The sequence below is a fragment of the Podarcis melisellensis genome (genome assembly GCF_964234715.1).
Source record: "Podarcis melisellensis genome assembly, chromosome: 1".
NCBI classification, from domain to species: Eukaryota; Metazoa; Chordata; class Lepidosauria; order Squamata; family Lacertidae; genus Podarcis; species Podarcis melisellensis.
Window position 1 is genome coordinate 15,428,627 of NC_138528.1, and position 21,172 is coordinate 15,449,798.

Here is a 21,172-nt window from a genome sequence, read left to right on the forward strand (position 1 = left end):
TTTTTATGTTTTTTAAAATAGTTTTGTGGATTTTAGCTGTGTTTTACTGGTAATTTTAGTATGTGCAATGCTTAGAGAATTTTGTGATGAAGCATGGTCTATAAATCTTTCCAAATAAATGAAATATCAATATGAATTATAATTGTGTACCTCCTCCTCAAGAGGTCAGGAGGGTGGCAACACGAGAACGGGGCCTTCTCTGCAGTGGCTCCCCGTCTGTGGAATGCTCTCCCCAGGGACGTTCGCCTGGCGCCTTCACTATACACCTTTAGGCACCAGGCAAAAACATTTCTTTTTAACCAGGCCTTTGCCTGACTTAATCTACATCCTATACCCTTTTTAAAATGCTGGCTCTTTTTTTGGGGGGGGTTATTGGGTTGTTGTTGTTGTTCTGATTTTATGTATTTGATATTTTATGTGAACTCTCCTGAGACCTTTGGGTATAGGGCGGTATAGAAATTAAATAAGTAACATAAATAAATAAAATAGGTTGATACTATGTTGTTGCAATCTATATGGTATGAAACTGCTGTTGAACTTCGATGTACTAATGTTTATATTTTGCGATATATTACAGCTCTCATTTTCTTATGGCTTCAAATGACTATGGGAACAATCTCTAGTGGAAAAGCAGCATAAAAATAAACAGATGATGAACAACAGAATGCCTCACTGAGAAGCAAGTAGATAGAATTGAGAACAAACCCCTAAACCACGCTGTGTGAGATAAAATAATTACAGACCACAAATAGATGCTGACTCTTAATCTAATTTTAGCAACAGCCAGAGCAACCGCTTTTCCTCAAGTTAACTAACTCTATAGCTTTACATTTCTGCACATTTCAATATGCTAAAATTGACAAAACCCAAGGCATAAGCTTCATCACACCTTTTAAAAAATGAAGGTGTCCTGTTACGTGTTGGTTCATACCTCAAAATTGTACTTTTTCATCTGGTTCAAGCGCCTGCAGTATAAATACAACATTCCAATACTGCTGCCCACAGCGATGTAGTCCTCGTTAGTGTCAAGTGCAGTGAGGTATACCACAATGGAACGGAATCCCTTTTGGATCTTTGTAGGAATGGCATTGAGAAGATAGTACAAGGGACAGAACTCCTTGAAGGTAAATGATGGAGTCGCCGATGCCATGGCAAACATCTGTATGTGCTACCTAGAGGCTGGAAAAGATAAACTGCATGTACTCCTGAAGCCCATGAAAACAAGGAGTATTTATTTCAGCAGCCACCCTTAGTATCTATACAACTGGGAGTATGTACAATGCTGGTGGGAAAAAGTGGTTTTTCTCCCTCATGAAAAGTTTAATAAATAATAATAATAATATTTACTGCATCACAGATCTGCAACTAGTTGGCTTAACATAATGCTTACGCTGTATAACATTTTGTGTCTCATAACCCAGAACAACACTTTGTGATTTCTTTTTTATGCATGACAAAGGTTTTCAACTTATGAAAAGGAGAACACAAAGCAATTAGTTGCAAATGTTCCAACACTCTTCCACTGTCTCCCAACTGATGGATGTCAACTGGCACCCTCAATATTTTGTAGGAAAATATTCACTTCCATTAACTGCGGTTCAGAGTTCCATTCAAAGCCAGACCAACAAGAGTTTGCAGAAATAAGCCAACTTTGAACTGTGGTTTACAAAGGAGCTTTGCTTCAATAAGCTGGGGATGGGAGACATGCAGTTTACCCAGCTTCCCTCTTCTCCTCCAGAACCAAGCTCTCGGACAGCAAATAGCAGTGTGAATTGATGCACAAGATTCCTGTCTTTCATTTAACACAGGGGTCGGCAACGTAAGGCCCATGGACCCCCACCGCCCACTCAGTCAGCTCCCATGCGCCACGCTAAACCGGCACAGAGCAGAGCGGGGACCGCCTTCCGCGACGCTGGCTGGCTTTCCATTGGCTGCAGGAAGCTTCTGCAGCCAATGGGAAGCTGCACACGCCTCCTCCACACGGAAAGTGTTTGCACATGTGTGTGTGTGCGTGTGCATTCCGGCCCACTGCGGCGTCTGCAGGACAGTGAACCAGCCCAAGGCACAAAAACTCTGCCGACTCCTGATTGAACATCACTACAATTGGGGAATGTTCCCACAGAATGCAAAATTCACGATTCCCTCTGTGCCCCGGGTCCCATTTATAAATCCCACAGAGTTTAAAAACAAAAATACTCTCTAAGAGGCTGATCCAAAGATGTAACAGTGAATCTTAATGTTAGTGTCAAATCTCTTCCCCATCCCCACACCTGTGGAAGCGAAGCTAATGGGAAGTCAAGAACAACCCTTGGTTTCACATCATGGTTTATTTGGAGCAAAACAAACCATGGTACTCAGCTTGGATGTAACACTAAGTCAGGGATCATGGTTGTTGTTTTTTAAGCGTTTATTAATTTTCCAATAAGAACATCCAACTAAGATATCAAATCAAATCAAATCAAAATGAAAAACTAAAATAAAATAGTCCAATTGCCTTCCAAATGGTAATCTTAATTTTTTTGACTTCCCACGGTCTGAATTCCAAAGCGTTTTCCACATCACAGTCCTGTGTCTTATCATCGTCAGGGATCATGGTTTGTTCCTCCCCAGTCATGCTTGGGGAGGAGTGATGTGGAAGTCACATGTGTTGCTGACAGGAAACCATTAACTATGGCTTGCCACAACTTGCAAACATAGCCAAATCAGCAATCCTGTTCATTCAAGCCAATGCCAATGCTTCTATCTCTGCCACCACAGGAAATTATGCAGAATTAATGTCTATGCAAGCACTCAAGATCATAGCGAGTAAAAGCCACACATGCAAGTAAAAGAAGCCAAGCAAGCTAGTATTCTTTCAAAAGGCATTTCTGAGATAAAATGAAAGTAAAAGTTCCAAATAAATATTGTCCCTTGCTAATAGTAGAGGGGGGGGGGAGTCTAGTTACATCCTGGCATCCCTCTTGCATTGGGTCATATGATTTACTCCTACTACTGACATCTAAATATGCATTGAAGACCTCCTTATACATTATAAAGTTGCCTTAAGTGTAGAAAATTATGTACAACCCAAATGCAGTTCATCACTGAACATGGGTTGGCCGGCTGTCATTTACCTGCCTATGTACGCACAGGGAAGAGCCAGCATTGGAATTAGGCACAATTAAAGGTCAAAGTGAATGTCTTGCTAATTTCCACACCCAGTTCGCATGTGGCAGCCCTCTGAATTGCTTAAGCTCTGCTAACACAGTGCACTTAAGAGTTTTAAGGGAACTTCTATTTTGTGAGCTAAGGTTACAATAAATTTCGGATACCGGTACTTTTTTCAAAACAGAATATTAAATTTCATGTCAAAACCAAGGGTTATGGTGCACTCACTCTGCTAGTCTTCCATCGAAGAATCCTATGGCTTTAAGCAGCCAGTTCATCACATTCAGTCCGCTACCCTAAGGCAGGATACATCTTTGTTGCAGACAATAAATTTGGAAAACGGTGTGTGTTATCCTCCTGTTGAAGTAACAGTAGCTCAAATAATGAAACCATTAAATCACTTTGAAGGGACAGCGTCAACTGTTTTGCTTTTTAAACAAACATGAAACCAGGTCCCAGGGGAGCTACTTTTTCAAATCCATACATTTGTAACAAATAAATGATTTGTCCAAGGAAGAATTCAGCAAGCATCAGGCAGAACAGTGAAAGAAGTACCATAAATACCTGAAGTTCCCTGGGCTACAAGGTGGCTGTGCCAACATATGTAGCTTGCAGAGTTAGTAAATGCACAAGTATCAGGAACTTTGCCACTTTCCTAGCTACAGATATTTAGGATGGAAAAGCTTCTCGGAATATGTTTTCATTTCAGGAACCCAGGAGCTGTTAAGGGTGGAAGCTGCAATATTAATTCTGCAAACTGTGCAGCAGTGAGAGGAGTTGCTTAACGAGATAGCATTCCCACCCACCCCCATTTCAATGCCGTGTAGAAGCTGTATTATTTATTTGTTTTGCTAAGGAGGGCATGAAGAGGAAAGCACAAATCTACAAGAAAGAAAGAAAGAAAGAAAGAAAGAAAGAAAGAAAGAAAGAAAGAAAGAAAGACAAGACTAATGTGAGAAGGGAAAACTTCTGGGTGGATTTTTGTCCTTCCTCCTCAATGCAGTTTGACAATTCTAACCCATGAGTGATAAAAGAGGGCAGAATTAAGAGATCCCATTAATCGACAGAGTAATAATCAGCACTGTTGGGAAGCCCAATCACGGCACCTGAAGCATGAACCAAACAAGAGTACAGGCAAAACAAAAAAATTCCTTCCAGTAGCACCTTAAAGACCAACTAAGTTAGTTCTTGGTATGAGCTTTCGTGTGCATGCATAGTATCTGAAGAAGTGTGCATGCACACGAAAGCTCATACCAAGAACTAACTTAGTTGGTCTTTAAGGTGCTACTGGAAGGATTTTTTTTTTGTTTTGACTATGGCAGACCAACACGGCTACCTATCTGTAACAAGAGTACAGGCAGGCAGACAGGCGGCCGAAATACACTAAAGGAGGTAAACAAACCCAGCACTCGGCGGTTCCCAAACATGCGCCCCCGCTTGAGATGCTCAAGGCAAGCCTCATTCTCTGTGCGCGCCTTGGCGGGCAGAGAAGCCAACCAACCGCCCAGAGCTCGTCAGGACGGAGCCTCGACACGTGTTTCCAGCGCCAGGTCTCTCGAAGGAAACCCGCGAAGGAATGCGTAAAAAGGGGGGTTTCTCCGGACGGTGAGCGTCCTTCTTATCGCCTCTTGCAGCCAGGGAAGGGAAGAAGAGAGAGGCCGCCCAGCCAGGAGGCTCCCACCCCGTCTCCCCGCCGCGCTAGGCTGCCCTCCTCACCTCAGCAGGGGCCCCGACCGGGGCCTGAGCTCCCGCGTCGCCCCCAGGCCCAGCGGCGCTGGGTCTCCAGCGCTGGGCGGCGGAGCTGGGCGGAGCCGGACGTGAGCGCACTTCCGAGGGGAGGGAGCGGCCTCGGGTGGCGGCGGAGATGGCCGGTAAGCGCTTCTTCCCCAGGCGGCGGGCGGGAGCGCGGCCTGCAGCTCCTGCGGCGGAGGAGGCTCCGGGTGTCTCCACCAGGGAAAGCGGTTGCTGGAGAAAGGCGCATGGGGAGGGGGGCGCCACAACCCAGCAGTTTTTTCCTCCCTCTCAAGTAATACCAGGACGGGGGGGGGCGTGCGAGGGAGCAGAAGATGAAAGGGTGGCGGGACGGTGGAACTCCCCGCCACTGGAGGCAGGGTTGGCCTCCGACTTCAGAACTATAAGGAGATGTTCAGGGCCGGGTTTAGGTTTGATGAGGCGCTAAGCTGCTGAAGGTAATGGGGCCCTTTATATGTCCAGCTGTCCTTTGTCAACAACAAATGGTCGCGTTTTTGTGTTGAATATATGCTATATGGTAATTTATGAACCTAATAGGGATCTAAAGCCATTTGCACATGCAGAATGTAGGCACCCCATACAGTATATAGAAATGAGCAAAGTAGTGATATTTTAGGGAGCAGGCTAGCAGGCGGGGCCCATGACTTACGGTACATCATAGGAGCCTACACAAGACAAAACACTGTTGCTGTATGTAGGTTTTATTTTGTTTTGTATCTTATATTTTGGAAATGTACATCCAGGTTTTTTTTCCTTTTAATTTTTTGGGGGCCCCCAAGAGAGTGGGGCCCTAAGTTGTAGCTTGTTTAGCTTATACATAAATCTGGCACTGGATATGTTGCAAGGCAGCCATGGCAGGAGTTGAGAGAGGCTGTTAATGTAGGCAGGGAGGAGGGTGAATTTTGGGAAGTGGTTGTGGGGTTGCGAAGGAAGTGAGATGATCCTGCGATGCTACTACAATCCCGACTCCTGGTTGGGTTGGGTTGGTCATCTTCTTCACGTTTGGGTGATGGGCAATGGGCAGGCGCACAGTGTTGCAGCGGGCAGAGACCTGTCAGTTTTCTATCAATGAAATAAAACCTCTTATTGAAGGTTTGAAGCAAAGTGCCAAGTGAAGATAGAGGCTGAAACTTCACAAAACAATGAGAATGGTGTTGTTATTTTGTTATTAGCAAAAAATGTTGCCAGCAGTCTAAAATGTCTCACATAGATATTTTCCCTCTTCCTATTTAAAGGGTTTTATTGTTGTGTTTTTGATTAGCCAAAGGCTCATCTCCCAAGACACCTGTATTATCCATCAGTGCAAGGAAAATTAAAGATAATGCAGCAGACTGGCATAATTTAATGATGAAGTGGGAAACTCTGAATAATAAGGGATTTACCACTGCCACCAAAATCGTGAACATCAAAATTTCTGCAGAGTAAGTATATTGAAAGATCTTGTCGATGGTTCCAATGCAAATTTATTACCTTAGGCCATCACTTTTTAAAATCTGCATTATATGAATGTAACAATTTACCTTGCATTATGCACTGACTACAGTTGACTCTATATATTATAGGCAACAAGGGGTAGGAGTTGTCAGAGGAACAGAGCTTCTATTATGTATAGTGAATGATATTTTTCTTTAGGTGCAAAGATGGCAAGTTGGAAATAGAACATGATAATATTGCTTCAGAGTCTGGAAGACGACCAGTTGACTACAATGTAGAATTGGAGGAGTGCTGTACAGAACTACTTGATACTTTTGAAAACATGGTACGCTATTTCTCTTATTAGGAACCCCACAGCATTTTTCTGTTTCCACCATCCTCCTATAGAGTTCCCAAAACTTTCCCCCACCCAGGGGACCGGTTAAGTGATTTTTGTGCAAGTTGTAGCAATTATAGCACACACTGCTAGATGCTGTGTGATTTTTAACTCTATTTTTATGGACACATTGCAGACCACTTAAATGAAACTGAACCCTTGTTCTGGAGAGGGAGAGGCCATAGCCACTGGTGGGAGATCTAGAGGTCTTCTTTTCAACAATGTTTTCCATGAATATTCAAGACCCCTTCACAAGAGAGGGTATATGCAAATCTACCTAATGGAGCAATCAACCAAATGAAAAATGAATCTCTTCTGTGCAAAACATTCAGAAGGGAGAGCTGAAGCTATTCTTAATGTTTTGTTGTGAAAAATGCCCTTTGAGAACTACTAATTTTAGTCCAGTACTGACTGAATACTTTAATTAGTGATTTGTCTCTAATCCAGTTATCCAGTCTTTGTGATAAAAGTTCCCTGGTTGTGAAGTTTCTGAAAGTAGCGATTGAGTAGCCTACACGGATAGAACATATGTTAAGCTGCAGTCGTATTCATGTGTACTCAGAAATAAGTCACATTGAATTCTTTTGAGGTTAGGCCAGGTAGGTGGGACTAGGAATGCCACTTCAGGACAAAAACACATTTATTGTTATTATTACATTATTTACTCGTATGTAATGTGTACCATTTTGGCCCAATTATGTCATGGAAATTAGAGTGTGCATTAGATTTGATGGTGCATTAGATTCAATTGCAAGCTTGAAAAACCCAGACATAGCAAATACAGTAGTATCTCTGGTTACGAACTTAATTCATTCCGGAGGTCCGTTCTTAACCTGAGGTGACACTATAGCTAATGGGGCCTCCTGCTGCTGGTGCCGCGTAATTTCTGTTCTCATCCTGAGGTAAAGTTCTTAACCCGAGGTACTACTGTACTTTTTTTCGTTTTAAGGTTTTGAAAACTGAGGTTTTCAAATTAGATTTGAAGGTGCATTAGATTCACATAAATATGGTATTTATTACCGTAATTATTATTGTTTATTAAATTTGTATATCGCTCTTCATCTGCAGATTTCAGGGCAGTTCCAACATAAAATTCAATGTGATTTCTGAATAGACATGGTTAGGATTGTACTGTTGGTTACAAAATATTAGCTTCTTACACAGACACTTAAAACTTTGTTAGGCAAAAATACAACAGAAAATGGAAAAACTATGTTCAACTACTAAAGGGATCTGCGACTTAGAAGCATATCATGGAGATCAGAAGACACCATTCTTTCACACGTGGCCCATTCCTTACTTCTGTAAGTAAATTCTTCCTTTTTGAGATACTGCTATTTCTTTCTGCTGAAGCATATTCATTTGAAAATGAGAGTGGAATACTGTGAGCTAAAGAAATTAAATTTAGCTTATATTGCTTGAATTGCAAATTTGCAGGGCAACTATAGCTCTCAGGAGAGAATGATTCACATCATCAACCCACATCAATTCCTAGAATTCCATATGTTGAAACCAGATAAGCTTTTTAAAAATTTCGCAGCAGGAGAAATATGGACCTTGAGGGATGGAAGATGAGTTAGCTAATTCTAAAGCTTAAAAACTATAGGCAAGCAATCTAGCTAGCAATGTAGTATGTTCAGCATTTGTAATATGAAGCAAAATCAGAGCACTACTCCGGCATTCTGAATTATGGCTTCGTCAATACATATGAGAGTATGCACTCTGAGGGTGTGGTAGCTGTACCACATTCGCCATGTGTTCCCTATCAAACCGTCTGCAGCAGGGAAGCCTCCTGGAATCATGGCTGCATCTATGCATTTTGAAACCCTGAAAAAAAAATATCAGGCTTTCAAAGTGCACAGGGGTATATGCAGACAGTTGCTAGGAAACACAGCATCTAATTGAGAGGAGGGTGGGGACAAAGTTAGTGCACATTCTTCTCTTCATTTGCTGTCCTAAGCCATATTCAGAATGCCTATGTATTTCCAGAGCTACTTCTTGATTTATCTTTTTCAGATGAAGTTTCTGGAAAGCTCCTGAACATGTACTCAAAGGAACTAAAACTCAAGCAAACTATTGTGCAAGAGATTGCTCATACCGCTGACCAAGATCTCCTGATGGCCTACTTGTCGTCATGGTTATACCAGCCCTACATTGAGAATACCAGCCAAGTATTACTAGAAAGCATGCTATTGGAAACAGGACACAGGCTGGTCTAAGCTTTCCTGCCACTTCATAAGGTTGCATTTGCCTTGAACTGCACTGCTAATACATTAAACACAATGCAATTTATATATTTTTGTATAGTTCCAACGTTTTAATAAAGTCTTTTATTTTCTAAGATTGTATCTACCTAGCAGGTCCCATATTGGGATTACAACAAACAAAACCACTTAAGAGGTTTTAGTACCATCCAGATTTATATAAATTTTGTAAAATAATAGAATCAAAACAATTCTAACACAGAGCTTGATTAACTTTAGGGTCTCTAAAAATCTGCTTTCACAGATTTCAATATCCAGTGGAACTCCTTTTTCTTTTGTTTTAAAGTCTGAACTTTCACACTATGAGTGTAAGAGGAGCCTGCTAGAGTAGGCCAATGGTCTATCTAGTCAAGCATATTGTTCTCAATAGCCAACTATATGCCTGTGGAAAGCCTGCTAGCAGTACCTGAGTGCACCAGCACTCTCTCCTCATTTATAATCATATTTGGATTATAAACGAGGAGAGAGTGCTCGTGCACTCAGGAACTGCTAGCAGGCTTTCCACAGGCATATAGTTGTAGCTGGATCTTTCACCAGGGCTATGAGAAAAGTTAACACATGCCTTAGATTACGAGGCCAATATGTAAATCCCATAAAGGCCCATCCTTGCCTCTGTTGCTAGGCCAAGACAGCACAGAAAGCACTGGGGATTTCAAGAAACACATACAAGAGGCAAAGCACTAACAGCCTCCTGCTCTTCTCAGCATCCTAGCTGCCAGGCCCATTTTTTTAGGCACCAATGGCTATTAGGCACTTTTTGCATTTCTACCTTAAAGAGTCAACAGAAAATGGTTAACATTAGGCAAATGCTACATTACCATTTCGGCTCAGGTTGTGCCTAGAGGCATATGCTTTTTAGAATTGCCGCTACTCTGGGAAATTATCTAAATCTGAACAGCCTCGTTGAAGTCTGTCACTGAAGTCTGTATGTTGGGGGATTGGATTCATCTCTGGGACATGAAGGCCCACTCTTCCAGATGATAATATTTCACTTCGTAACTGACTGCAACACAATCTCTCTATGCTTAGCAGCTTTAGAGCAGCTAGCTCCTGTGTTCAAAACATCAAATTGACCTGGCACACCCAAAGTGTCAAGGATAGTATATGTAGTACCTTTAATTTGGACTAGATAAACCATCAGTTACAGTTTGATATCCAGCACTGAATGCCATTACCTTTGTTTGCACAGATTACCAATTTTATGAAAAGGTTCTTATCAATGAGCAGGTTCTTGATCTTCCCGTTTAGTCAAAAAGCAGTGTGATTATGGTAATAAGTTGTGTCCAAAAATCAGATCAGTTTGGTAAACAGTGCAGTTTACTTGGAATTCTAGTTACTCTTCAGTCATGTTAGTTGTAATTGCACAAAGGTTACAAGCAGCAGAAAATTAAGATTTAATAACAAAAATAGATATTTTAAGAACTTGCTTTTTTTAAAAAAAACCCATATATTTTCATAACGGCTTTACTCTGAGCAAGTTCTCTGTGTGAACAATGTTGTTAAAAGAGCCTCTGTACTTTCCAAAGAACTTGAATGTGTAAGTGCACAGCAGGATCATCAATTTGGTTACAACACTGGTTGAAAAAGACAGCAGCACCAGGATGGGGCAAAAGCCTGAACTATTTCATAGTCAATGAGTTTTCTAAGATCATATAGAAATGTTATCTCATTGAGACCCAAATGGATTAGCTACTGCCATGTTACTAATTTGGGAAGATTTTGCTTAATCAGATACCCTAGGATGTTCACAATCTATTAATGACAAAATCCTTGCTTCTTCCTGAGATTCTTGATATTTTTCATTATGATTGCTTTCTTCATGCACTGACAAGGAAGGATTTTGATTAGCTTTTTTTGATGCTGTGGAGTTACAAATCTCAAACACACTTAGTCCGCTTGCTGCATTACCCGAGTACGCTGCCACCATCTTTTCTTGTGAACTTTCTGAACTGGCAAGTGGCAACCTTTCACTCTGTGAGAATAGGTAGCCTGAACAATCCAACCCTGATACACTTGAAGGTTGTATGATCTCAGCCTTCCCTTGCAGGAACTGATCTGTATCTGCAATCTCATTTGAAGCTTCTAGTTCAAGTGATTTGTGGCGCTCCTTTTGCTGTAATGTATTTCCGGTGCAAATGTTTGCTCCGCAGTTCTGTTCTGGGGGGAAACCTTAAAAAATCAAGTTAAAAAACACAAAACTTCAGTTTACATGCATGTTCTTCAAAACATACAAAAAGGAAAGTGTTTTATAAAATATTTATTTCATAAAAATATATATACCACCTGATTGTGGTATATAATTGTGGTATATGCTACCCATATAAAAAATTAAGCTGTTTAAGTATAATATTAAGCATTAAGTAGTATAATAGAATAAATAGTTTATAAACAAACAGCTTCTACTTTGGCAACAGATTGTTTTAAAAAATCTGCTTGGCAGTGTTAACATTTATCCCTGAAAGTAGCCAGGTGGTGGAGTATTTACCAATAATAAATACTTGCATTATATCACATTTCCTTCCAATACAGGTTAAGAGCTAAACAAAGGTATAGTTAGTTTTGTATGCCCAGTGGGGCTTTAGGCTCGTGTTTCTAAAACAGCAGTACTGACATTCATTTAGTGAAATCTGGATTCAAATCACCAATAAAGAAAAAAAAACTACTTTTGGAAAACCTATGCATTAAGTACCTTAAGGAGAATGCAAGTGTGAAGGATACAGCAAATTTTTAACTAAGTTTCCTTTCTCTCTCTCCCTACTCAACATTATTTTTAGACTTATACCACTACAGTTTAAAGGGTCATTGTACTCTTTCAGCTTCCTAGCTATTTGCATGTAATTTTATCTTCAGGAGAGAGTGGAGATATTAGAATTCACATACCACTACCTTCATATGCAGGAATTCTTTCCTTTATTTCACCTTGACTTGAACTGATAGTCACACTTTCTAACAAATTTTCAGCTCTGATCTTTTTTGCAAATGGCAACATTTCATCTGAACCCTCTTGAGAGAGAAAATAAACTTACCAGCATATTCATCAAACATCAACTTTTAAAAATTATTCCAATATTTTAAAAAGCTCTATTCATTTGGCAGCACTTTGTGCCACACAAGAATCCAAGTGAATGAACTTATGCCAAAAAAGTATGGTTTGCTTATAAAGACCAATTTTGTATGGGAGATGAAATATGCAACAGCTTATTTTCAGCAAGACATATACAAGCAAAAAAGCACAAGAAAAGTTAAATATGCTACAAGGTTTGTACAGTATTATTGATGTGGCAGAATTCACCTATTTTATACCTCAGTTGCTCGTTTCTGTCCCAGAATCTCTGTACATACAGGTGCATCAGCAATTTTAATACACTCAGGTGAAGATTCTATTGTTTGAACCATTTGCATTTCAAGATCACTGCCTATAATTCCTAGAGATTCAGCCACCTATGAAAGACGAGACACAATATTTTTGTTCTAGAGCCGTAATACACAATTTATTCACAGTAAATTTTATAATTTCAAAATTCTTATTTGCAGCCGGTAAGTCAGCAGGGCATGTACCTGCTTTGATTATTTCGAGGATGGTTTTATTAGACCTTACCAAGTCTTCTTTGTTAATATTTTGAGTATCATGTTTGTAAATAAAGCTGATTTAAAGGTAAAGGAAAAGGGACCCCTGACCATTAGGTCCAGTCGTGACCGACTCTGGGGTTGCGGCACTCATTTTGCTTTATTGGCCGAGGGAGCCAGCGTACAGCTTCCAGGTCATGTGGCCAGCATGACTAAGCCGCTTCTGGCGAACCAGAGCAGCACACAAAAACACCGTTTACCTTCCCGCCGGAGCAGTACCTATTTATCTACTTGCACTTTGACATGCTTTCGAACTGCTAGGTTGGCAGGAGCAGGGACCGAGCAACGGGAGCTCACCCCGTCACGGGGGTTCAAAATCTGGTACTATATTTGATCTTAGCAAGTAGGCCTAAAAACAAAAGATAGAAGTGCAAATATAGAATAAGATGTACTTATTTTCTGCTTATCTTCAGTATTTGCTATTTATCTTCACACTCCTTCTTTTAAAGAAAATGTGTTCAGTTTCACCTGCTGCACTCAGTTTAGCTACTGGATCTTGATTCACAGCCACACACGAAACTACCCAACATACCTTTGGGTTTTTTATTGCCAGAGGGTTGTTTAATTCAGGAGTACTCAAATAGTCTTGGCACATTTTCTTTACTATAGTATGCAACTCTTCAAATTCCCGATATACTTCTGGAAAAAGTGCTTTGGTTGGATAATTTTTTCCTACCTGTTTAGTAACAAAAGCTACATGAATATGAGCAAATTCACAATCACGTGCTATAAGTATCATTCAAGCCTATCATAATGCAAACAAGTGACAGGCGATTAAAGGCAGAAAGCACTATTTGAACATCTCCAGCAAGTCCCCTATCGTGACCACATTGGTTTGGATCAGAGGTGTCAGTCCATCCAGTTGTCGTTGGCTTAAATTGATCTTACGTTAAACAGAGTCTGGAGAAGTAGGGACTGTGGAGTTAAGAAAACTAGACAACAGAGGCTGTGGTTCGAGGTCCAGAAAGATTACATTAAGAACCATAACTCCTATCTACCTGTTATGAGAAAAAAATCTCACTGGAATAACTTACTGTACTAATCTATATTTCCATAAAGAGTGAAATAAAATTGTTGACTTTCCCCTAAACTGTAACTTCAAATAGCGTAGGGAAAGTGATGTGTCCCACTTCTTCAATCTTCCACCATGTAATTCCTTGTACTCCTCCTGGTTAATCTGGTTTCATCCAATTTTTGTTCATACCCACATGAGAGACTCAAGTTTAAAGAGTTTGACTATAGGAAATTAAATCCACATTTGCAGATAGTGTAAAATGCACAAAATAAATGAATAATAAATACTAAGTTTGCAAGATGTATCTTACCTTCATCAATAGGAATTCAGATACAGTAACAAGTGTTGTAAAGCGTGGAAGAGCCAGCTCCATAAAATCTTCATTGGCACATTGCTGAAGCAGCTATTAAAGACCATAATAATTTCTTTAGAGAAGCCATAAAGTCAAATCGCTAAAACGCCAAGTCTAAATACATGGAAATGAACAAAGAAAAATGCATGATATCTGAGCAATTTATTATAGAAAACAGATAAATCACTGAGAAGTGTCAATGTTAGGAGACAGTTCTTAGAGTCATTGCCAAAATAAATTCAATTTTAAAATCCCATAAGTTATATCTAGGAGCCACCTCACACAACATTCTTCCTGCATGGAGATGATCAAAACTAATGCAGAAAACATGTACAACTTGTGTGAAGCACATACAATTGGATTATTTTGCCATGGGCAGACACTTTATCCAATTTTCAAAAGAGCCTCTCCAAAGCCTCATTTACTACATGAAAGGCTAGTTACCAAGTAGAATCTTAGCTGGCAGATTCTGAAAGAAAAAATAGTAAGTCTTTCACCAGATAACTAAGTTGTAGGAGTTTTAAATGGTTGAATATGCATAAATGGTCACATTTGTATAAATAGCTTTGATGAGAAAGGCATGCTTCCTCTTAGATGAAGCAGGCACCCTTAGAAACATTTCCTCCTGCTTGAAGAGAAAGGGATAGTTCTTATAAGATAGTATCAGCCATTTTATACTTATATCAAAAATAATTTCAGGAATATGTGTTGCCCAACTGAGACACCATTTCAAGTTATCAAAGCATTTTGAATGGATGAGTCTAACTAACGGATGGGGAATCTTTGTCAATCCTGGAGCAGCATTTCCTCATGAGCAACATTCTTGAAGCCATGCACCAATGGTGGCAAGGGCGGCTTGCAAAAGTGGTTAAGATTTTTTACTTTGTACTGTAGGATCTCTTTCCAATTACACAAAAGTCATAGGTTTCAATACACATGCACACACATATCTCTCCATTCAAGTAAGTAAGTAAGTAAGTACAGTGGTGCCCCGCAAGACGAACGCCTCGCAAGACGAAAAACCCGCTAGACGAAAGGGTTTTCCGTTTTGGAGGGGCTTCGCAAAACGAATTCCCCTATGGGGTTGCTTCGCAAGACGAAAAAAATCTTGCATCCCCCCCGCGGGTTTTTTTCACTTTTTTCGCCCTTTTCTTAAGCCGCTAAGCCGCTTATCAGCTGTTCCGCTGATTAGCCGCTTAACAGCTGATCGCTGGAAGCCGCTTGACAGCTGTAGCGCTAATCCGCTAAGCTGTCAATGGGCTTGCTTCGCAAGACGAAAAAACCGCTATACGAAGAGCCTCACGGAACGGATTAATTTCGTCTTGCGAGGCACCACTGTAGCTAAGTACTACAGTGGTGCCCCGCTAGACGAATGCCTCGCAAGACGAAAAACCCGCAAGACGAAAGGGTTTTTCGGTTTTTGCGACGCTTCGCTAGACGATTTTCCCTATGGGCTTGCATCGCAAGACGAAAGCCCATAGGGAAATCTCGGGGACCTTTTTTTAAATGCTGGCGGTGGGGAGCAAAGCCTTCTCCCCCCCTCCGGACTTCAGAAGAGGTCCAGGAAGGCCGGCGGGGGCGAAAGGCTTTGCTCCCCACCGCCAGCATTTTAAAAGCGGTCCGGGATAGCAGGGAAGCGCTTCCCGCTATCCCGGACGGCTTTTGAAGGCAGGCAGGGGGGGCAAAGACTTTTGCCCCCCCTGCCTGCCTAACCGGGGGCTTTTAAATCGCCCCGGGACTGTCCGGGGCGATTTAAAAGCCCCCGGACGGCTTTTGAAGCCTCCCCCCGCCGCCCGGCTTCGGGGCATCGTCCCGATGCCGGGCGGTGGGGCAGGAACGCCTCCCCCAGCCGCCCGGCATCGGAACGATGTCCCGAAGCCGGGCGGCCGGGCGGGAAAGCCTCCCCCCGCCGCCCGGCTTCGGGGCATCGTCCCGATGCCGGGAAGTGGGGCAGGAACGCCTCCCCCAGCCGCCCGGCTTCGGGGCATCGTCCCGATGCCGGGCGGTGGGGCAGGAAAGCCTCCCCCAGCCGCCCGGCTTCGGGGCATCGTCCCGATGCCGGGCGGTGGGGCAGGAACGCCTCCCCCAGCCGCCCGGCTTCGGGGCATCGTCCCGATGCCGGGCGGTGGGGCAGGAACGCCTCCCCCAGCCGCCCGGCTTCGGGGCATCGTCCCGATGCCGGGCGGTGGGGCAGGAACGCCTCCCCCAGCCGCCCGGCTTCGGGGCATCGTCCCGATGCCGGGCGGTGGGGCAGGAATGCCTCCCCCAGCCGCCCGGCATCGGAACGATGTCCCGAAGCCGGGCGGCCGGGCGGGAAAGCCTCCCCCCGCCGCCCGGCTTCGGGGCATCGTCCCGATGCCGGGCGGTGGGGCAGGAACGCCTCCCCCAGCCGCCCGGCTTCGGGGCATCGTCCCGATGCCGGGCGGTGGGGCAGGAACGCCTCCCCCAGCCGCCCGGCTTCGGGGCATCGTCCCGATGCCGGGCGGTGGGGCAGGAACGCCTCCCCCAGCCGCCCGGCTTCGGGGCATCGTCCCGATGCCGGGCGGTGGGGCAGGAACGCCTCCCCCAGCCGCCCGGCATCGGAACGATGTCCCGAAGCCGGGCGGCCGGGCGAGAAAGCCTCCCCCCGCCGCCCGGCATCGGAACGATGTCCCGAAGCCGAGCGGCGGGGCGAGAAAGCCTTTGTCCCCCCTGCCTGCCTTCCCAGGGGCTTTTAATTCGCCCCGGACAGCGGAGAAGTCCTCCGCTGTCCCGGGCGATTTTAAAATGCCGCCCGCCAGAAGAGGTCGGGGGAAGGCGTTTTCCATAGGAACGCATTAATTGATTTTCAATGCATTCCTATGGAAAACCGTGCATCGCAAGACGAAAAACTCGCAAGACGAAGAGACTTGCGGAACGAATTAATTTCGTCTTGCGAGGCACCACTGTATTAAGGTACAACAACACATTCCAGCTAGGCAAAGTCACTCAAGGAGGGTGAGGAGACGGACTGGTGTGAATACAGAGGGCCAGATAGTTCAGAAGTGGGGAAACGTCCAGGCCTCTCTAGGTTCACAATCCTAAGTATTTTTACCAAGGTGTAAGTCCCACTGAGCTCATTGAGACCCAATTCTCAGTAAACATGCTTAAGATTGTATTGTGAGCACTGTAGCCTAATGGAGAAACTATCACTAGACAAGCGAGCATGAACAATTGTGAAAAAGAACCATACCTCTTTTAGCCTAGCTTTCCTTCTAAATATACTGTGGTGCTCTGCTGACATATTATTAAGACACTTTGAAGAGAACTGACTGCATCTGCTATATCTTCCAAAATACCTTGATCTTTCAGCTGTCTTTGGTCGGCCACACCTTCTTGGTTGTCGGGGTCTTCCGGGACCCAAATACAATAAATCGGTGTTTTGGTGTTCTATTAACTTTCCATCTTCTGTAGATGTAGAAGACTTTAAAAAATGTCCATAAGAATGCTTTAAACAGTTTTGACTTTATGTATTAATTTTTCAGTTTGGAATCATTATACTGACATTATCCTATAAAACTGAGTTAAAAGGCACATATACTTCCTACATATCACTTCAAGACAAGGAAGATTGCAAATTCCTTTTCTCCTACCTTTAATGCACTGTGATGTCACATCATTATGGTTTGCATGTGCTGCTAACTTTGCTGTTTTAGGATTTATTTTCACATAACCCTGTCTACTTCCAGAAACAAGGACAACCTACTTTTTGACACAGTAAGGAGCACTGATAGAGCAACAAGGCAAAACAATGGTGCCTCTGGAATTACTGCAGCTGGTAAGCGGTTTTCATTTGCTTGTTACTTGCAAGGAAGCTTCAAAATGAATCTTGCAATTCAGAAGGAGTAAGGCAATGAGAATACTTAGCAACACTTTTACACCAGTTACCTTATCTATCCAGTAATCATGACCAATAATTCACAGTATTTGAAGACCTTTTAAGACATGCATGTATCAATACAGTACTGTATTGCTTTCATGTGACAAATGCCATTCATGAAAAGGATTTTTTTGTATGGTATGCTTCCCCATTACATTGATTAGAAATTGCCTTTAGAATAGATTGTCCATTAAATACTTAAACGTTACCAGCAACCTCTATCCCAGACTAATTCTCTCTTCATATTGCAGGGATAAGAATGGCATACACCTGTTTTTCTCCTAACTTTACTGAGCTACTAGCTTTTAGAATTAGAAGCATCAATAGTGCAGTTGTTTAAAATATTCCAGCAATGCCATTCAGTGAAGCCTATGTATAGATTCCTGTAGCCATGAACTGGATTTAGATAAGTGGCAAAGGGAGATCTAGCTTGCTCTGGAAAGGCAGAGGGCATGAGCTGACCATTCCCTGGATAATTTGAAATAGAACTATATATATTTCTCTTACCTGTTGCTTATTCTCTATAGGAAGATTATTTTTCAAGTCTACAGCTGATCCAATTTCATTTATTAAAGGGGCACTAATTGGTGGTGGTGAAAGCATCTGATGCACACTTTCACAACTTGTCTGCCCAGTACACTGCAGCAACTGTCTATTTATAGGAGAAGATTGTGAAGATTCTTCCTGCCTATGAGCTGGATTAAGTTTATAATGCCGTGCTAATCCTCCTTTTCCTATGTAGGATTTTTCACAGCTTTGACATTTAAACAATTTTGGCTTCAGGTCATAGTTCAAGGGACCAAATAACGAGCACACTTCCTTCTCCTTGCCGCCTCCTTCATCATCTTCTAGACTTAGCTCAGCATAGTCATCAGAATCAGACTGGTGACAGTCAGCCAAGTCTTTAGTTTTAATGAATTTGTAATCCTTAGCTTTATATTTGGGAGGCCTTGAAATCCGCCCAGAACGAGTTTTCACTTTTAGAGATTTTTTAACTCTGTATTTGTACTTCTCGTGGTTTGTGAGTGAATTTGCTGAACAAGATGGGGTGCGAGTAACATTTGGAGAATCTGAAGCAGCTGTTGCAACAGATATGTTTTTCTGTCCATTGACAGCGAGGCCATTGAGTAGTTCATGTGTTATCTTGCCTGAGGAAACTTGTCCAAGAGGATGTAAAGGTCTCTGCAGAAGCAGCTGAAGGGTAGGTTCAGAAGATTTATATAACAAAAATTGCTGTGGTCTAGGCACTGTAGCAATATGTGGATTAATAACACTGAGTGCTACAATCCTGGATTTTTTCTCAAATGGCTGATTCATAGTTACATTTTTTGATCTTTGAATTGCTGCAAGAGACAGCTCTGATCTTTCTTTCTCTTTTTTCTGTTCTGGCTGTACTTGGACACAGATGGTTTCCAATGGCTGTAAGAAAAAATAAAGCTTGTTTAAGCACAAAGTCATATAAGGTTTTCTATACATTCTTGAAAATGAAACTGATCTAGATGACCACTCACTAGTTTTTAAAAGTCTCTTTTAATCCAAGTAAACACAGTCAAGATTGGTTGGAAATTGTAGCATAATTGACTTTTTAAAAAAATAATACTCTAGCTTGCATACTCCTGAAACTAGTATTATACACGTTTATCTACTTGTCATATCGTTGTAAGGATTAAAGTTAAGGTTTTATGGGGAGTGGAGTAAATTTTTAATAGTGACCTGAAGGAGATCAAGGGCAGGAAGGGGAGAAATCATGTGGTTTTAACTGCTAACTAACTGACCTGCTATTGTTAAGCAGATTGCTGGGTAAAAGTCTGGCGTGGTCAGTTGGTGTTTCATCCATGGGAAATTAATTGACAGGATTTGTGAAAGTTGGGAATCTCCTTTCATTTCTTTATGGTACACCCCTCAGTTCAGCAGAGGGAGCAGATGCTTGTGCAACTTTAGAATAGGCAGGGTGTCCTGGGCGTGATGGGGGGCTGGAGCGTGTCGGAGCTAAGCACGTTTTGGTGATGTTCCCCAAAGAAGTTCACAACTTTGGGGAAGCTCCGCCCCAGGCGAGGTTGTGATGGATAAGCACTGCTTACCTTGCTCTCTGATAAATCTACTGCTTCAAAGGCGTGCCTGCTTTGTACACAGGAGATCCCGAATTTCTTTTCCTCCCAAGAGGACACTAAACTATTCGCCTCCATGTAAAGCAGCACTTTGGTGACCCTATATTAATCTATTATTATTATAGCTATATACCATCCTACAGCCAAAGATCCCAGAGCGGCTTACAACATAAAAACACCAAATACTTAACAATACTGTAATAATAGCAATAATAATAATAATAATACGTATTTGGTGTTTTTATGTTGTAAGCCGCTCTGGGATTTTCGGATTAAAAGCGGTATATATATTTATTAAATAAATAAATAGCAGCAGCCCTCCGCTCCGCAAGCAGCGATTTAACCATTCTACGACTTAAGCATCAGCGATCCCCCTTACGAAAAATCCCCACATAAACCCTGCAGGCTTATTTCTTATACCTTGGGCGGCGGGAGCCTGGCGGGGACACGGGGCACCTTCTGCAGCCGCTGCGCCGCGTCGTGCGGGATACTGGACACCGGCGGGTCCGCCGAAGTCGAGGCGGAAGTCGCCGAGCAGAAGCCCCGAGCCGGGAAGTGGGGATGAGAAGCCGCGAGGCCGTCGTCCTGGGCTACTGGAGAAGAGGCTTCCCGCCCTTGAGGCGATGCTGCAGCCCCGGCGATACGGGGGCCCACGGGCCTCCCCGTTTGCTTCCCAAGGGGCAAGGTCTCGCCCGGCTGCTGTAGACCGAGCGCCGGGTCCGGGTCCACAGGCCCCCTCGCCTCAGAGGCCGCCATCTTAGCGAGTAGCTGCTGTCAGGGGAGACGGTTAGAAGTCTCCCTAAGCCCCGCCCCCCTACCGCGCGCATGAGGAACAAACAGCGCCGGACCAATAGGAATCGGGCTCGGCTGTTTGGGGTACAGGACGACAGCGAAGGGGTGGAGTGGGGAGGAGGAGCAAGAGTTAGAGCGTCGCGGTGGGAGCCGAGCGGGGTCAAATTAGCTTCAAAAGCGTTCAGTCGCTTTCCTGGAGTCCTAGTGCTTCCTCTTCGAACCCCTCTTCCGCTTGCTCATCTCCTTGACGCGAACTCGGTGGGCACATTCTGGATTTCGGGCAAATGGGAATAAATAAAATCGCAACTTAATTATGCCTGGAGGGGCCGTGTTTTGTTTGCATTATCCAAGGGGGAAGCTTTAAATTCTTCATTATTATTATTATTATTATTATTAAAATGGAAAGT

At 43.0% G+C, this 21,172-nt stretch overlaps 3 protein-coding genes across 8 annotated transcripts in view; 1 reads left to right on the top strand and 2 right to left on the bottom strand.

The window, feature by feature from the left end:
* TECPR2 (tectonin beta-propeller repeat containing 2) overlaps positions 1-4,946 on the bottom strand; it is a 58,743-nt gene extending 53,797 nt beyond the window's left edge. Inside the window, exons 1-3 of one of the 2 annotated variants that reach the window (XM_081909024.1) lie at positions 4,864-4,940; positions 3,376-3,504; positions 932-1,179 (exon numbers count right to left, since the gene is read on the bottom strand). In XM_081909024.1, the coding sequence (XP_081765150.1) occupies positions 932-1,159 (228 nt within the window). In that variant the 5' untranslated portion in view covers positions 1,160-1,179; positions 3,376-3,504; positions 4,864-4,940. Of the gene's footprint in view, positions 1-931; positions 1,180-3,375; positions 3,505-4,863 lie in introns of both variants that reach the window. The other variant, XM_081909025.1, reaches the window with a different exon arrangement.
* On the top strand, positions 4,922-9,001 carry CINP (cyclin dependent kinase 2 interacting protein). Its single transcript, XM_081915780.1, has 5 exons — positions 4,922-5,018; positions 6,161-6,320; positions 6,532-6,658; positions 7,893-8,013; positions 8,726-9,001. Exons 1-5 carry the CDS (start codon positions 5,012-5,014, stop codon positions 8,926-8,928), a joined length of 618 nt encoding a protein of 205 aa, XP_081771906.1. The 5' UTR covers positions 4,922-5,011; the 3' UTR covers positions 8,929-9,001.
* Positions 9,002-10,677: 1,676 nt separating this feature from the next.
* Positions 10,678-20,775, bottom strand: ZNF839 (zinc finger protein 839). 5 transcript variants are annotated; one of them, XM_081921185.1, is made up of 8 exons: positions 20,394-20,773; positions 18,373-19,284; positions 17,179-17,409; positions 13,926-14,018; positions 13,133-13,276; positions 12,277-12,414; positions 11,854-11,974; positions 10,678-11,142 (listed from the first exon to the last, which is right to left on the bottom strand). In XM_081921185.1, exons 1-8 carry the CDS (start codon positions 20,727-20,729, stop codon positions 10,697-10,699), a joined length of 2,421 nt encoding a protein of 806 aa, XP_081777311.1. In that variant the 5' UTR covers positions 20,730-20,773; the 3' UTR covers positions 10,678-10,696. The 5 variants fall into 5 exon arrangements, with proteins under 5 accessions (XP_081777311.1, XP_081777312.1, XP_081777313.1 ...); XM_081921186.1 differs by having other exon boundaries at positions 11,860-11,974; positions 20,394-20,772; XM_081921187.1 differs by lacking the exon at positions 12,277-12,414 and having other exon boundaries at positions 20,394-20,775.
* Positions 20,776-21,172: the final 397 nt, after the last annotated feature.

What these genes read in the sequence shown, in the direction of transcription:
- ZNF839 (XM_081921185.1), bottom strand. Translation starts at nt 20,729, where the DNA reads ATGGCGGCCTCTGAGGCGAGGGGGCCTGTGGACCCGGACCCGGCGCTC. An exon ending in GGAAAGCTAGGCTAAAAGAG is followed by an intron (nt 14,019 to 17,178) that starts GTATGGTTCTTT and finishes GGTCTTTAATAG; the next exon opens with CTGCTTCAGCAATGTGCCAA. An exon ending in CTGAATTCCTATTGATGAAG is followed by an intron (nt 13,277 to 13,925) that starts GTAAGATACATC and finishes GTTACTAAACAG; the next exon opens with GTAGGAAAAAATTATCCAAC.
- CINP (XM_081915780.1), top strand. An exon ending in AACATCAAAATTTCTGCAGA is followed by an intron (nt 6,321 to 6,531) that starts GTAAGTATATTG and finishes ATTTTTCTTTAG; the next exon opens with GTGCAAAGATGGCAAGTTGG. An exon ending in TTGATACTTTTGAAAACATG is followed by an intron (nt 6,659 to 7,892) that starts GTACGCTATTTC and finishes AAACTTTGTTAG; the next exon opens with GCAAAAATACAACAGAAAAT.